The sequence below is a fragment of the Calonectris borealis genome, chromosome 3 (assembly GCF_964195595.1).
Source record: "Calonectris borealis chromosome 3, bCalBor7.hap1.2, whole genome shotgun sequence".
NCBI classification, from domain to species: Eukaryota; Metazoa; Chordata; class Aves; order Procellariiformes; family Procellariidae; genus Calonectris; species Calonectris borealis.
The window spans coordinates 39,507,150-39,523,113 of NC_134314.1; the positions used below are offsets into that span (position 1 = coordinate 39,507,150).

At 39.3% G+C, this 15,964-nt stretch overlaps 1 protein-coding gene across 1 annotated transcript in view; it reads right to left on the reverse strand.

Moving 5' to 3' along the window:
• ME1 (malic enzyme 1) overlaps positions 1-15,964 on the reverse strand; it is a 189,315-nt gene that overhangs the window by 39,098 nt on the left and 134,253 nt on the right. The window contains exon 7 of the mRNA XM_075145397.1: positions 2,121-2,230. Within this exon, the coding sequence (XP_075001498.1) occupies positions 2,121-2,230 (110 nt within the window). The remainder of the gene's footprint in view (positions 1-2,120; positions 2,231-15,964) is intronic.

Consider the following 15,964-nt stretch of genomic DNA (forward strand, 5'->3'; position numbering starts at 1 on the left):
TTTACTGCTCCAGGGGTAGAAAATACAACTTGCATACAGAGAAGGCCACTCTTTCTAGTAGCCTGGAAAAAAATCATACCATTTAGAAACTGAAAATCTCTAAGAATTGCTAAAGAAGTTAGCACCACCTATCCTCATTAAATTTGTCAGGTGAAAGATCCTTAGGGTTTATAAAGCTGGAATAGAAAGAGGGAGAAAAGATCACTGGATCTATATTTGGGCTGTCGTTATTCCACTGCCACGTTATAGGGGAAGATGACATCCAACAAAAAAAGATACTGAAGGTATTTATGGGGATATGATGACAAACGACAGAGATCAGAGAAGACTAAATGCATCCGCTTTCACCTCTTGGAAGGTATACAGGCATTAAGGATGGAGATCACCCAAAAGTCCCAGACATCTTTTATGAAAATATCAAAAGACCCACAAACACAAATTAGATTGCAGAAACTGAATAAAATAAAAGATTGCACGTGGCTGCACTTCTAAGGAAAACCAACAGCTGCTATAGCAGCTCAGCCAAAAGCCAAATGGATACCTTCCAACAGTTCTGAACGTGAAGACACCTCCTTCCAAGGTGCATGAGAGAGAACGCAGTGGTTTTAAAATGCACGTAGGGACACAGAAGACATTCTCAGCTTAGTTTGCCCATATTTGGTACACTTTTGCTGAAAAGCTTCCCTTCCATTCTTTGAAACTACATTCTAGTTGAGTATTATTCTAGTATTATTCTAGTAAACTACATTCTGATTTGGGGTGAGGACCTTTGTCCTGCAGGGAAAGAGAACTCCCTGTGGGAGCTAGGTCTCTAAACAACTAGGAAAACTTCCAGATGCTGTTTTGTCTGCTGCATTGGACTGTTGTAGCCATGACTACACTCAGACCCTGCAGGGTAAGAAGCACCACGCTTCTTACAAAGGGAAATGACATTTTATAATTAGTTTATTTCCCATCTGGGAGTTTGTCCTCCATAATCTGTTTCAGATGCAGGAGTTAAACTCAGGCAGGCTTGTAACAGAAACATAGTTCATGTGGCTAGCCAAATCCCTAACATCAGAAAGATGAGGGCTATTTGAATCCACCGCCATGCATTGAGTCCCTGAAATAAGACCTAGGTCTCAAGAATGACTCAAGACTGACTTCTGGAAAACTCAAGCTCCTAATGCTTGGCTTAAAGTGTCACTGCAAACTTAGAAATGAAGACAGTTAAACTCCCATTTTTGATCCTGTCACTGCTGAGGACCTCCATCTACCCAAGGCAACATGAGGAGGTAAGAAGCAGCTGGGTGCCCAGGGCCCTCCTTGGGTACCTCTCTCCAGCAGTTCATCTGACTTCAATCTCCTCGCAAGGACAGGAGCGAGTGCACTTACTGCCCTAGAGAAAGCTATTTTCCTCTGCTCTTCTCCTGACAAGGAAGAAGGGAACCCAAGCAGCAGCATCCGCCACTTCAGCCCTGCTTGTCTTTCTTCTTGGGAGGGAAGAGACAAGATGTCCGTCTAGATTGAGCACTAGGGGAATCCCCCTTGCTGACGTTTCCCATCCTAGATCTTTTCCTTTTGCCAGCTGCTCCAAATGATTCAGATGGGAAAGCAGAGTCAGGGGGATAATTTCCCTCTAAAATTGAATGCAACCCTGAGACTGCAAGGAAAATTAGAAGGATATTTAACTGACTTGTCAGTTTAAGAACTGAAATACAGTTTGACATTTATCAAGCAAGTTCTGTCACATGGAGGAACAGCGGAGCAGTTGTCACTGCAGTGATGACAAAAAAAACTGAGGGAAGTACAGTCCAGGTTTGAGCTTTGACATTTGCCCAAAGATCTGAAGTTAATAATTGATATGGGAAAGCCATTCACACACTAAACTATTAAAAAAAACCCTGAAGAGTGAACATCTAAATAAAGCATGAGGCATAAATGAGAGGGGAAAGGTTAAGAGCAAAGACAGCTCACCAGAAACCCATGCTGAGGAAACCCAAGGCAAAATGTGACCTGGACTGAACATCTTCAAATATCACAGGAAAGCCGATACATTTTTTTTCCCTCCGGTACATCAATTAAGACTAATTTTTTCTGGCTTGTGAGCATCACAAGAGTGAAAAGAAAGAGTCTGTTACCTTGAATGTCATCATTGAAAGTGCAATACTTGTTACGGTACTTATGCAGGAGGCGGAATGCATTAGCATTAGCAAAATCCTCAAACTGAATGAGGCAGTTCATGCCATACCTAGAAAGACAAAAAATTGTGCATTACATTAAAAATAATACATAACTGTATATTAAAAAGCTATTAACATTTGCAGTCAGATTTTGAATACAAGTGTAATATGATTTATACATCTACTGAGATGTTTCTGTTATATTCTGTATCTTTACATTCATACAAATTATCTAGAAGGCATAAGTAGACTACTATACGCTTCACTCAGTTCTAAGTTAAGAATAAAAGATCAGGGGAAAAGGCCTTCATCTCTCTGCAGACATCTCAACAGAAGTCTTCGCTGAGCAATCAGCTAGTGAGCAAAAAAAATTGGCCCCATAAGAAAGGTAGTAAAAAGGTAACACATTCAGAACATGGATTTTATTTTATTGTCATTATGCAGGTCAGCAGCAGTATCACAAAGCGATTCTCAACCTTTCTTATTATAAAAGAGGTATTGATCAGAAACACGGTTAATTTAGACAAATGATAAACATGTGAGAACACTAAGGAAGGAAAGTGATAGCTGCAAATTTGAATCGAGTTACACTTGGCTAACATACACTAAAACTCTGGGTATATGCAGAAACAAGGTTATCTACATTTCTTACATCTACTGTTTCACTGGATTGTCAAAACTGATTTTCTGATATGAATACTAGAGGTTTCTTAAACAGTATGCTAAGAATCAATGTTATCATCCATTTCAACGTTTTCTCATCCTTGCAGCTCATGAAACAATTCAAATTGACATTTCCTATAGTACTTTGAAATCTCTATATATTTTGAAAATATAGTATGCAGTTGCATCAGATGAACAATTTCTATCATTTAGCTGATATGACTATCTAAGTCAGTTCAACAGCATGGATAAGTAACTTTTGATGAACCCTGTGGTAACAGTCTTAAAGTTAATGCCAATCACTACATTTCTTGGAAACAATTCACTGCGTTACCTTGCTGCCTTGGACCCACTGCATACCCAGCCTGCACTACCAACAGGGAGCAAACAACAGCATTCCTCTAGTGTAGGTATGTGCCTATGTTGACTTCAACAGGCATAAGGCATCTCAAATACATCTAAAAATTATCGAAGAGAGGAACACAGGAGTATTTTTTTTTTTTAAATAAGGAAACTCCAGACTCCTGGCACTAGACTCATACGCCAATACCTAACAAGTAAAAAATTGCCCTGGTGTGCCAATAAGGTTACTCCTAAAATGAAAGTTAATAATAAGTTAAATTAATTTAATATTACTACTATGCATCCTCCAGTCCTTAGATGCATTTCATAATAGTAGTGTCTCTGGATTCCTTGCTTAACATTCCCAAATGGCATTTTCAAATACTTTCTTAAAACAAAAACAAAACTAAAAAAATCCCATAAAAACCCAAAAAACGTTGAAGACATTTCTAGACAAAAACTATGTAAAGACTGAATTCAAGCTCATAGCACATTGGCAACAGGAAAAAAAAAACGTAATTTGAATACTGTCAATCTCATATGGGGAAAAAAAAGTAAAACATGAAACGTTTAAAATATAGGGTTAGTACTAAAACTGTCTGTACAAGTTTGGATCTGGAAATATCACATAAACATTATCCCACACTGGAATAATATTACAAGAAAAGTTCTTTAAAAAAAAGTGTTTTAAACCTAAATAAACGTAATGGCAATTTGCACAGACTAAGGAACCATTTGATTAAAACTTTAAAAAAATATTGCATTAAGGTGTTGCTATGAAATTATTACCACCAGGGTCTAACAGGGAAAGATCTCAACAGCACACGTCCTGTTTGAGCTAAAGAAGGTTCTTCCTTATCTGCCAACAGCACAAATCCAAGAGAGACAGTCAAGCAGTTCCTGCTTCGTCCAGAAAAGCAATACATACGTATACTGAGCAATTCAGTATAAATAATCTGCTCTAATGTTAATCGAATTTTTCTTCAAACCATAGCTGTGTTTGGCAACCACATTAAGCAAAGCCATGAATATAAAAAAAGGACAAAAATTCCTGTGACTAAATTAATTTCCATGGAAATCACATATTTACAGCCGTATTACAATTAGCCAAAACTACTGGGATTCCACTGGCAGGAATGGTAATCCCTGCTGAAAATAAATACATCTTCAGGTTTTATGGAAAAACCTGGACTTCTTCAGCAGCATAATGACAGGCAACTGTTTAAAAGAGAATTTGGCGAGTCAGTAATTCAGAACAGTAAATCACAACCAAGTTCAAGTAAGAAACTGGAGCTATTTTTCAATAATTAATTTAAATTTCTAACCTGATTCAGTATCTGACATGAATTTCTGTGATTCCATAAGGGTCCAGGAGCTGACAGTGGATAATAATATGAAAATAATGAGATTAACACTCTGGAATCCTGGAGCTTGGTTAGAAGTGTTTCTTGGATGTCATTAAGCCAAAGTCTGTTTCTTTTTTTTACCATACATAACATTCCATTTTCTCATCTGCATTTGATTTTTCTCTGTTTTCTTACCTATTGCCTTTGTAGACACGGATCAAAACTCCCTGTGAATTATATTAAATCAGTGTCCCTGTAGAAAACACTCATCCCATACTGGGCACACTATCCATACTAATTCTCTGAGCAAGGTATCATGGCTGTTTAATTAAAGAGGAAAAATTCAGGCAGTCTAATTCTGGGCCTTTGAGATTTTGGTATTATAGCAGAAAAATTTCTAAGCAGCATTTTTATTCGTTGCAAGTGTTATACATGACAGCCAGGTAAAAACCTGAGACTTCAGTGCTGCCCATGACCAGTAGTACCTTATAAGATTCGTGAAGTTTGAGGTCTATGTCCTCAAAAAAGTCTCATCAAATCCAGTCATAGGGTACACATGATAGACAAGAAAATAACAGTGTTTCTCTGCTTGGAGTATTCCCATTCTCAAAACCACTAACAGATGAGACATACAGATGAGGTGATATAAAATAGTTAATCTCTGGCATTCCAGAAAATCCCCTTGCAATAACGAATTGGCTACAAAGGTGCCACACGGTTCTGGAAGCAGTGACCATATCAAAACGGCCATCAATCCTTCTTTGACTTCCACATCTTACTATCACAATCACTTACAGCAAAAAGTTGAGCCAAAACCTAAAATGGTGTTCACAGCCAACAGCTCGGTTCCACTTTCCTTCCTGTATCACTCTGCAATAATCTTCCACCCCTATCGCACTCTGATGGATGGTTTTAGGTTGCGGTTTCTCCACTATAAAGGGAAACCATTTGAATCAACCCTCAGGAAAGCAGAACATGTCCTCTCTGTTTGCACCTCATACCCTATTGTCATCGCAAATTTTTGGTTTGGAACTGCACCTCTTCATAGGTGGGTATGGTAGACAAATGACTGCTGGATGAGAAGAGAGCCAAGCACTTTATTGCTTGCCCATGTGCAGTCATCAAATCCTGTTGTGCCTTCCAAACCACGCAAATTCCAGCAACTGCGGGCCACTACAGTGCTGTAATTCATATTATCTTTCAAACATTATGCAAAGAGAAAACAAAGTGTACAGCTATCCTAAAATGTGACAATCGAAACATCTATCATCAATACTTTATACAGATACGGCACAGACTGACTTCATTGAGTTTCCTCAGATGACACAGGGTATCTGATCAGGTAGGTCCAGAAGCAAGTAACTGAGATTTGCTACAAACAAAATAATCAGATTTAAAAACAACATTGAATGGTTGCGGTTGACTGTTACAGGGGGGCATGTTAAAATCAAAAGGCCTGCAGTTGAGTGCCAGCAGCTCCAGGCAGGACAAGAAGATTAGGAGGCAAAGTTACAAGTAACCGTTGTGATAGAAAACGCTGTAAGAGATATTTCTCCATATTTTAAAAGTAGTGGACTACATATCGTTATAGTGTGAAATAGGAGTGTTAACCTGTGTACTGCTTATCTAAGTAGCTAAACTTGATCATCATATACCTTAGGAGAATTTCACCTTCCTTTTTGAAATTTTAAGGTGTACACATTTAAAATGTAACTAAAAATCCTTTTAATTTGAATGTATCGCCAACAATAGAGTCACCGGAGCAAGCAAACATTGTATGTGGTTACAACGCTGCAAACACACAACATATCATGCCTTGTCGCTTGCCCAAAACAGAGACAGCGTTTCTCCAGCTATCACTACGCTTGACCCAGGGATACATAGGGGATAATTGGTGAAATTGGAGAACTAACATGCATGTTCATATTGAAAGGTGGTACAAATAGACGGAAGAGAGAACCTATCCAGTGGGCATCAACTGTCTTAACCAGAACACTTGAAGAAATGACGGATCTAGTCCTAGACTACCAAAACTAAGAAAATAAATGAAAAGCTGGGAGACATTCCTCCTCAGTGTGCAACCATAACAAATGCCCTAGTGAATTCTTAACTATTTTCTTGCTCCAGAAAACACTTCTTTAATAGCAATAGTTTGGCTTGAGTAGCCTGGCTAGGGCTGCTGGTGTTTTGTAGCTGTAAATTCCTCTCTTCCGCCTGTTTGGAATCTGTCATTCTGGTAGCTGATTAAACATACATAAATTGTCCCTAGAAAGTGATAATCTAGATCACTGTTCCCCCTAATAAACCCTGTTTTGTCACCCAGGTCTTTTTGTGTACTTGGATCTTAGTCTCCTGCTCCAAGTCATACAGGCAGTTTGAATCAGGATCCAACTGGACAGAAGTCCAAAGCCATCTTTCCTTTCTCTGTGATAGACAGAAAATACGGACAAGAGTGGTGGCAAGCATGCAACAGCAGATTTGTCATCAAGTATGGGAGGCAAACGCTGGACAATGGATTAAAAAGAACCATCCCACTGAATAATGTGTGGTTGCCAGAAAACACTGTTTCCAATACTTCTCCCTATTTACAACATACTTTGTGTGACAGTCTTAGCTTAGTTTCCCCATTTATAAATAAATTTATGTTCAATTGTCTGTGACAACAATGTTAATCTTTCAAATAATTCTACAGATTATATCTTTATGTAACAGGCTAGAGAAAAATGTCCACAGCTCTTTAACCATCCCAAATATACAGTACTAGCATTTTGGCAACCCAACACCCTTAAGAACCTCAAACAGGGAAAACCCTCAAGAATCCAGTGGGAGCTATAAAAGTTTGGGCATCATTTTGAATTCAAACCATATGATCAGTAAAATCCAAGCTTACTTCTACAGCTAAGAAATTTTTCTGGAAATATATTTGGATCATTTGTTCTTACTGCCAGCCATTGTTTTGGAAACCTTCCTAAAGGAACAAGTGGTTGCTTTTTAGGTTTTTAGAGCTTCCAAAATCCTATTTGACTATTTTCTTTGTTCATGTGGGCCTGGAACTGAAAAAGCCTTAGAAACCATTAGAAGTGGTTGCTGCCACCCATTCCTAAGAAGGAGCAAAACCAAAATGATAGCAACATTGGCGTTTTCTCCCTTGCCTCGTGCGTCATGTAGCCGCTCCGCCAGCCAGAACCATTTATAGTGCACCAGGACGATGTGGAAATCATCCCCGTCCTCCCCACTCCAAATGCTGTAAGCTTGTTCATTTCCATATATCCCACTGCTCAAAACAGATTTAAACCATAATGGCCACTGCTATAAAATCCTCTTTGTGCCAGGGCTTTCATGAAAGGATGCCTTCCCACCTTCCCTCCTGACAGCTCTTATGACCTGGATGCCTTATCTTCCTGCTATCTTTAACTTCATGTCATAAAGCAACTAAACTGCTGCAGTGAGGTCGTACATCCATCCTAGCACCTCTTCCACTACAATTTTAACCTGCTGGTTAAATTCAACCAGATTTGACCGAAGGGGATAGAGTTTTCCACACTAACTGCTACGTATATGTTCTGTGGAAAAAGGTGGCCAAGATGAGAAACCCTCCAGCAAGCACCGCAGCCACTCTGCAGCAGATGTTCCTACTCATGCTGCCTGCCTAACAGCCTGATGTGCTACAGCTGCACAGCACAGAAATCTGTCCAAGGTGTACTCAGCTCTAGCCAGTCCTACAATGCAAATACCTTCCCAGAAGATGTATCATTAAATTACAGATAACTTTCTCTCTCTGTCCTGAATTGGAGCAGCAAGTCAGAGACAGGACATTCTTCACAGGAAGAGATTTTCTAAAAAACTTTATGGAAACTGTCAGCATCACTGCTTTCCACAAGAATGACCCTATTTACATTTCTTTTTTTTTTCCCTGCAGGCAGCCATTGTTTTTATTTTATCTACAGAAAGGATTTACTTTCTTAGGAGTATTTTTCATAGCCATTTTCTGTTTCCAAACCAATCCTTGCCCCAATTTGCTCAGTACCTATGCAAACTAGGCATGGGGTAGGAGAGACGGCAGCATTTAGCACCCACCCTAGTACCAGCAGCAGATTCTTGCTTCATTCACGTTCTCCTTAAGGAAATATAATTCTACAAAAGTTTTCCATGTTATTATTCCCTGGCATGACCACAGTGCTATAGTGTCTACAGTGCAGCCCTTCTTTGTACTGGTGCTTCTAACGCCCCTCTGCTTGCTCTTCCCTTCTCCATGGTGTTCATCCCCATGGCCTTTCTACCCCAGGAGTAGTGAAAAGAATCGGCTGGTGATGGCTTATAATTTCCCCTTTTTTTCCACCCCCCAGCCAACAGCACTGCTACATGTGCGGACTTGGCGGGCCTCGGGAAAAGCAAGGCTTAGGAGCAGAGCACTGCTGAATTAGGAAGGTCCTATGGCTGGTGGTCCTAGAAGCTGTTGCTTGTAAGCAGACAAGCAAAAACAGTTTCTCTATCCACAGTCAGGCACTATTTACATAAAGGGCTTCTGTTACATAAAAAGGGAATTAAATTGAAAGCTTTTGTGGTATACTGACATAAACAATTACTAAAAGAAAAAGATGGTCTGTTTTTTAACTTAATTTTTCATCAGCTTGGTTGTATCACACTTTGTAGCGAGGACTACTTGCTCTTTAAATTGAAGACTTAGAAGTCCATCCTACTGAAACATTAAGTTGAAAACACTTCTAAACATGCTCTAATTTTTTTGTGCATTTTCAAAGTACTGTCAAAGGATTAATATTGATGGTCACTAGAGAACCTGAAGGAGACATCTTCTACTTCAATAGCTCATTGAATTAACTATCAGATGTCTCAGGGCTGTGCAATAATTCCTCATAAGTTACCATTGTTGTAAATACATTTTATTTCTTCTTGTAGCAAAAATTTTCCTATTTTATTTTGGATTTAGATATTTGTACTAAAGTATTTCACACAATAATGTTGTCAGGAACTGAGTTTGATCATAACCTTGACTTTTCCAGTACACATGCATAGAGTCTTGCAATGGAAATATGAAGACTGGCATGAATGAAGGATGAATGGAAATGTATGCAAAAGCACCAGAAGCAGCAGCAAAATAAAGGTGAAAACAGTGGCACACACAGATAACAAAGAACAAAATTGACTGCAGAAAAATGTCTCATTTACATCAAGACAAGCAGCCCAAGCTCTGGTAAAGCCTGGTAAAGCACAGCCAACTCTTGGACCAGGATCCTGCACCTTGACAGCAGGAGAACAGCAACAATAGCAATGCGCTATCACGGCACATCACGTATGCCAGCCCCTATCCTATGGCTACAGCAGGAAGTCATATTACAGTCCGAAGAAATTTGACATGAGAACACACAGACAAACACACAGCAGACTTGCCTAAAATTTATGGAGGCTGAAGTAAGCAAAACCCTGCAGCAAAAGAACTATACCAGCATAGCTGTTGGATCCTAAAGGAATAAAAGACCCATATAAAATCAGGTTTGTCACCACTAATCACCAGGAGCCAAGGAAACACACTGAGGGCTTGATAGCCAGGGCCCTTTTGCCTTCAGTACCACACACGAGCAATCCTGGCCAGACCACATGGACACATACAGCCTGATGCTTTGAGTACGCAGGTGTGAGACTGAGTGAGTAAAATCAACTTGTTTAGAGATTTTGTAACATAAAACCACTCCTCTCTTCCATAAGATCTTGCACTGAGTGTTGTCAAATTAATTTCCTAAGGTGGACTTTGCCAAGCTGCCTGCTCCCCACTGTGAAAAAGTCACCTCAGCAGGAAGGCGGCTGGATGACACAGTACAGAGATACAGTATAACGCACATTATACAAATAAATTATACTTTTGAAATTTCACAAAGTCAGACATGAGCCAAACTCTTACACTCAGTTTTTGACATACACAAACATCACCCCCAGCAGACTAGATCACTGCCATGAAAAAACATACCACACAAACTTCCACAAACGCAGAGGTATATGGGCTTGGCTAATCCTCTAGTTAAATCTGAGGAGGAAGAAAACTATATTGTAAATTTTGGTAGTTTTCCTCCTTAAAAAAACACATTCCATGTGGATTTGAAGTAAACAGCAAATTGAATTACTGTGATGTTTTGTCATGAATTTGTATTGGTTCACTTGTTACCTGATCCTGACCTCACCTCAGTCAAAAGTAAAACTCCGGGAGCCTGAAAATGTAATTCTAGCTCTTCTAGCTATTCTACTGCTTTTTCCAGTGTTACCGCTTAGCTGCTTTAACTGTGACTTAGACCGAAGAACAATCTCAAATTACCTTCAGTTTCATATTCACTTAAAAGAGATGAGTGCAGATTTGAGACAGATGATCTGAGAGGGTTTTTTTTTTCTTTTCCACCTCTTCAGTTCTTTAGAGACTTGGCACGGTGACACTTTTGGCTGAGGGAGGGAAAGGTATTGAACAGATGGATTGATCAAGTGTCTGACCAGGCTAAATCAGAAAAACAGAGAATCAAGAAAGAAATCCATCTCAGCTGGAAATAGTGAGTAGCTTTTTTCCTCATGAATCTTTAGCTGTAGCTAAAGGTGTGTGTCACGTCTTGCCCTCCCAAATATAGAGCCCTTCAAGCTTACTTTTTAATTTTAATTAAATGGCTTTACACTAAACGAAAAAGTAACTGTTGTTATCAAAAAAAGAGCATATAAAGTACATTATACTGTATGATAAGTCACCCTACACAGCTTAAATCATTTTAATATGGTTTCAAATGGGTTTTTCCTGGTCACTTCACGACTGCAATCTTTAAACATGTGTTAAAAAGTCAATGATTATTACTGTCTATTTTAGATTGTCAGGAATTTTACAGCATCGGAAAGCCACAGTTTTGAGGTTTCCTCTGTGTTGGCATGCACCTGCACACTTTACAAATAAGATTTTTAATGTTCTAAATTTTGACAGAAGTTATCAAGAAGAAATAAGTACAGCAGCCCTTGAACAGTGGTCTACAATAGCACAGGGCTGTCACAGGGGAGCCCTCTATAGATCTTCGAGGATGAAAGATACTATGTTATATATATCACTGTTCATAATTACTGTGATTAGTGGAACCATCTATTCCAAGAAGCCTGGATTCCTGAATCTGGACATGAAATGTTTCTCTGGGCAAGTTCTCAGATTTCTGTATTAAAATGAGAGCTGCACTTGGAAAAATTAGAGGTTCCCATTCGGCTGCACAATTAGATTTGCATTGACTGTGTGTACTTTAAGGTGGCATTTTGCTTATACAAGCTGCATCTTATTTTCTTGAGGATGAACCTTCATATATTCACTGCCAAGACACTAATTTTCCCACTTTCCAAAAAGGGGGGAGGGTTTTCATTACAGCAACAAAAATAAAAAGAGATCCTTGGCTGATAATTCTACACCAGAAAGTTTCATAATAATTTTTCAATTGTATTTATTTAACTGCGTCTAATAGCATTTAAAAATACTACTTCAATAAAGGCTAATTTATTAAGGTATTTAGTTAAACATATGAGAATTCCAGCTTGGGTCAACAGGATTATTCCTTTGCTTTAACTTAAGTGCATGCTTTGATGCCTTACTGAATCAGGCCTGAGTGATTTATAGCAAATGCAATGCCTTTTTGGAAAAGATATTGTATCTTTTGCCAGATCCTAGAGATTGCTAAGTGGCTTTAGGAGGTTAAAACAAGATGCCTGCATTTGCTTACATATTTCATTATATTTGTATGAGTTTATAGATATTTTCCCTAAAATAAAAGATGCAGTTGGATAGCCAAATTAGTACAAAGCCTGGGGCAGCACATCTGCTCTTTTCCCCTGCTACTTAAGGTATAATGAACAGATGGAATTCTCGCTTCCACCACTGACACCCTTCACCTTGACTGTTAAAAGGCAAAGAAGTAATGACCTTTCAGAAATGTCACAAGGAGGTTGGTAACAGGAATACGTAAAGTATTTCCAACAGATTAAATACACTCCATAATCTTTGTACTGTTTGATCATTTATGAAACACACCTCTCCCTCCCCAAATTCTTGATGGTGTTTTTAAGGCATTAAAATACCTTATGTGTCTGCAACACAAATTACACTTGAGAAAAGAAGCATATTGGAGGCTAGACCAAAGAAATGGAGAATGCAGAATTTAAGGAAGGAGGAGCTTACTATTTTCAAAGCATTATTTAGACAGCATGCTGTTTGACTTGAGGAACTGTGAATATAACAACTGTACATCACCGAATCACAGAATGGTTGAGGGTGGCAGGTACCTCTGGAGATCACCCCATCCACCCGCCCCGCTCAAGCAGGGTCAGCTAAAGCAGGCTGTGCAGGACCACGTCCAGACAGCTTTTGGATATCTTCAGGGACGGAGACTCCGCAACCTCTCTGGGCAACCTGGTGCTCCATCACCCTCACATTAAAAAGTTTTTTTCTTAAGCTTAAGCTTCTCTTACATTTAAGCACAATGTTTGTGTCTATTTTCTCTTGTCCTGTCACTGGGCACCACTTCTAAACCACCTGACTCTGTACTCTCCACACCCTCCCTTCCAATATTTGTACACACTGATGAGATCCCTCTGAGCTGCTTCTTCTCTGGGCTAAAGAGCCCCAGCTCTCAGTCTCTCCTCACAGGAGAGATGGTCCAGTCCATCATCTTGGTGGCCCTTCATTAGTCACTCTCCAGTATCTCTTTCCTGTTCTGGGAAGGCCAGAACTGGATATAGCACTCCAGGTGAATATGGATGATAAAATCTAACTAACCATATAATGCATAGAGCATTAATTATTTGACATAATACAAAGACCTATTTCTTCTCCAATTAGGCAGGAAAAATTTTGCAGTGTGACAAATAATTTATATGTAAATAATGAGACCTAATGAAAACGAGAAGAGGATAGGATAGGATAGGATAGGATAGGATAGGATAGGATAGGATAGGATAGGATAGGATAGGATAGGATAGGATGTGGCAAGTTTTTCAGTGCCAAACCCACTCCCATTTACCTTAATGTCTTTAGAACTAAATCTAGGTGATCATTACTATAATTATGAAGAAAGCCCTTTATTGTACACAAAATCGGTAACTCCATTATGCCTAGACTTAATGCTGGTCTTTACTCAACATCACTGAATGAAGGGGGGAAAAAGGGGTTTCTTCTGTATACATATAAGCCAATTACATTTCTAAAGCATTTTTCAGCTTTCCCCCCTTCTGGATTACAACAACTTCACTGGCTCTCTGTACGCCACGCTAACTGTGAGAGGGTGAGTGCTTTTAAATCTCTCAGATGCCTCGAGTTGGAGGTACCTGACATGTCATAGGGTTGGATCTGAAGAACAGACGTCCTTCTTCACAATGGTTCCACAGCAAACACAGCATGCTATACTGCCTTTGCACTGTAATCTCAATTATGTATGAAATCTCGAACTGGAAACCCCTGTACTTCACAATGGAGCTATTATTCCACAGTGTAGAAAAGATTCACCTTTATTACATTATTCCAAGATAAACTTCAATGGAGAATTGCCAGGATCAGACAAAATCCTAGGACTTCAGGAAGGATATTTGAGAAACCATTTGGGACTACATACTCTCATGGTACTTGATGGTAAAGAAACTGGTTCTTTAAGTCTCTCCTCTTATTCCCGCAAGACTGGAGGAAAGTAGGTTGCAAGAGAGGTTTTTTGTAGGTTTTACAATTACTGATTTCAATTTCAAGTTTCTATAGTTAAAAACATGAAAACTTGCAGTCTACCTGGGACACATCAGAGATTTTTTCCACCATTTACCTATGTGAAAATTATTCCACACCCCTTACTGGATAGCATGGTATATTCCTTAAGTCAATCCTTATTTTCCTTAAGCATTTCTTGGGGGGAAGGGAAGCATATAACAGAAATTTATCTCAAACATCCAGGAAGGAGATCTGGGACTTTTGAGTGCCCCAGCAACCACTGAATTCTGTAATATGTCTCATCTCAGCCATTGGTAGCCAATATATTATAACAACGATAATTTATGCTAGAAACTGTTTTTAGCATGCAGTCATTTCAAAGCTGGGGAAGTAAAAAAAGCTCAGAATTAATTTGGAATCCCTTCAATCAAACCCAATACTGCTGACTCATGAAAAGAGGCTCAGATATATGAAATAATTTTCCTAGATGGGTAAATGCATGGATTGAGATCTAAGTGACATTTCAGTAGGAAAAGTAGTGTCACATCTCATCTTAAGCACACTGGGACAGAATTGCATCTTATGCCTGGGCTGTATACCATAGTCTTAGGCACTGTGGAATAAATGCCCTTGCAACCATACACAGGGAGAGAAAATCAGCTATATCTTCATCAGATGCTAATTGTGGTTTTATGGACTTCTGTATTTTGGACAGAAATATGGCAGCCTGGTCTCTTGTGACACACTTTCCTTCCAACGTCAGTCTACAGGATGCCTGCTTAACAAAATACCCCCTCTCAGAGCCTTACAAAGAAGAGCAACCTCAGCTTCTAGTCATCACGCCTAGAGGAGATGCTGAAGGACCAAATCTCAGGAAACTGGCAAAATCTCTGTGTCTGTGGTTTACCAGCTTCCCCAGTATGCAGGTCAGCAGTGTCAAAGACTAGAGCCCGGAAACATGGGATGCAAGGCTTCCTAAGAAAGTCAGTAAGTTGTATGTCCTTGAGCGCACTGAACCTTACAGGTTTTCTGATCCTAAAGAGGAAGGGAAGATGACCTATTCCAGGCAACTCTTCAGTTCCACTCTGACTCAAAAGAGAAAGAAAGAAGCACAGAACTTCTGCTACATTGGTATCAAGATGGTTTATGGGTCTTACGTCCAGCACTGCATTAGAAAAAGAAGTCTGTCCACACAAAAACTGAACTTATCCTGTGTGATTTTAAAATTCTTCATAATCATGCTGTGATGATGCAGTTTCTGCCACCATCCTGGTGAGAGATTTTTTACATATGAAGAAATAACCTTGACATTTACAATTGCCTGAAAACAATCTCACTGTCTTTAGGGATGGCATTACTCCGGAAAACACTAGATCAGTGTTCCACAACTCTTCTCTAGTCTAAATCTTGTGTGAGATACAGGCCCAAAGGGCATCCAACTTCCAGTCTCCCTTTTGACTCTTTCCCAAGAACACCATCTACATGGGCTCTAGGATGTTTTTCTGCAACATATCTTAAGCATTTGCTCTTTTTTCCATTCCACTCTATTTGCATTCTTAAGATCATTCAGACAATTAAACTATATGACTAAATCTCTGCTCTCCATTACATACAATCTAAATATCACGGCAAGACAGGTCCAGGGGCAACTAAATGAAAGGAGATGGGGAGGAATAGGAAGAGAAAGCAGAATTTATTCCTTTGGTGAGCCCTACAGGAATTCATGCATAGGCACAATTTAT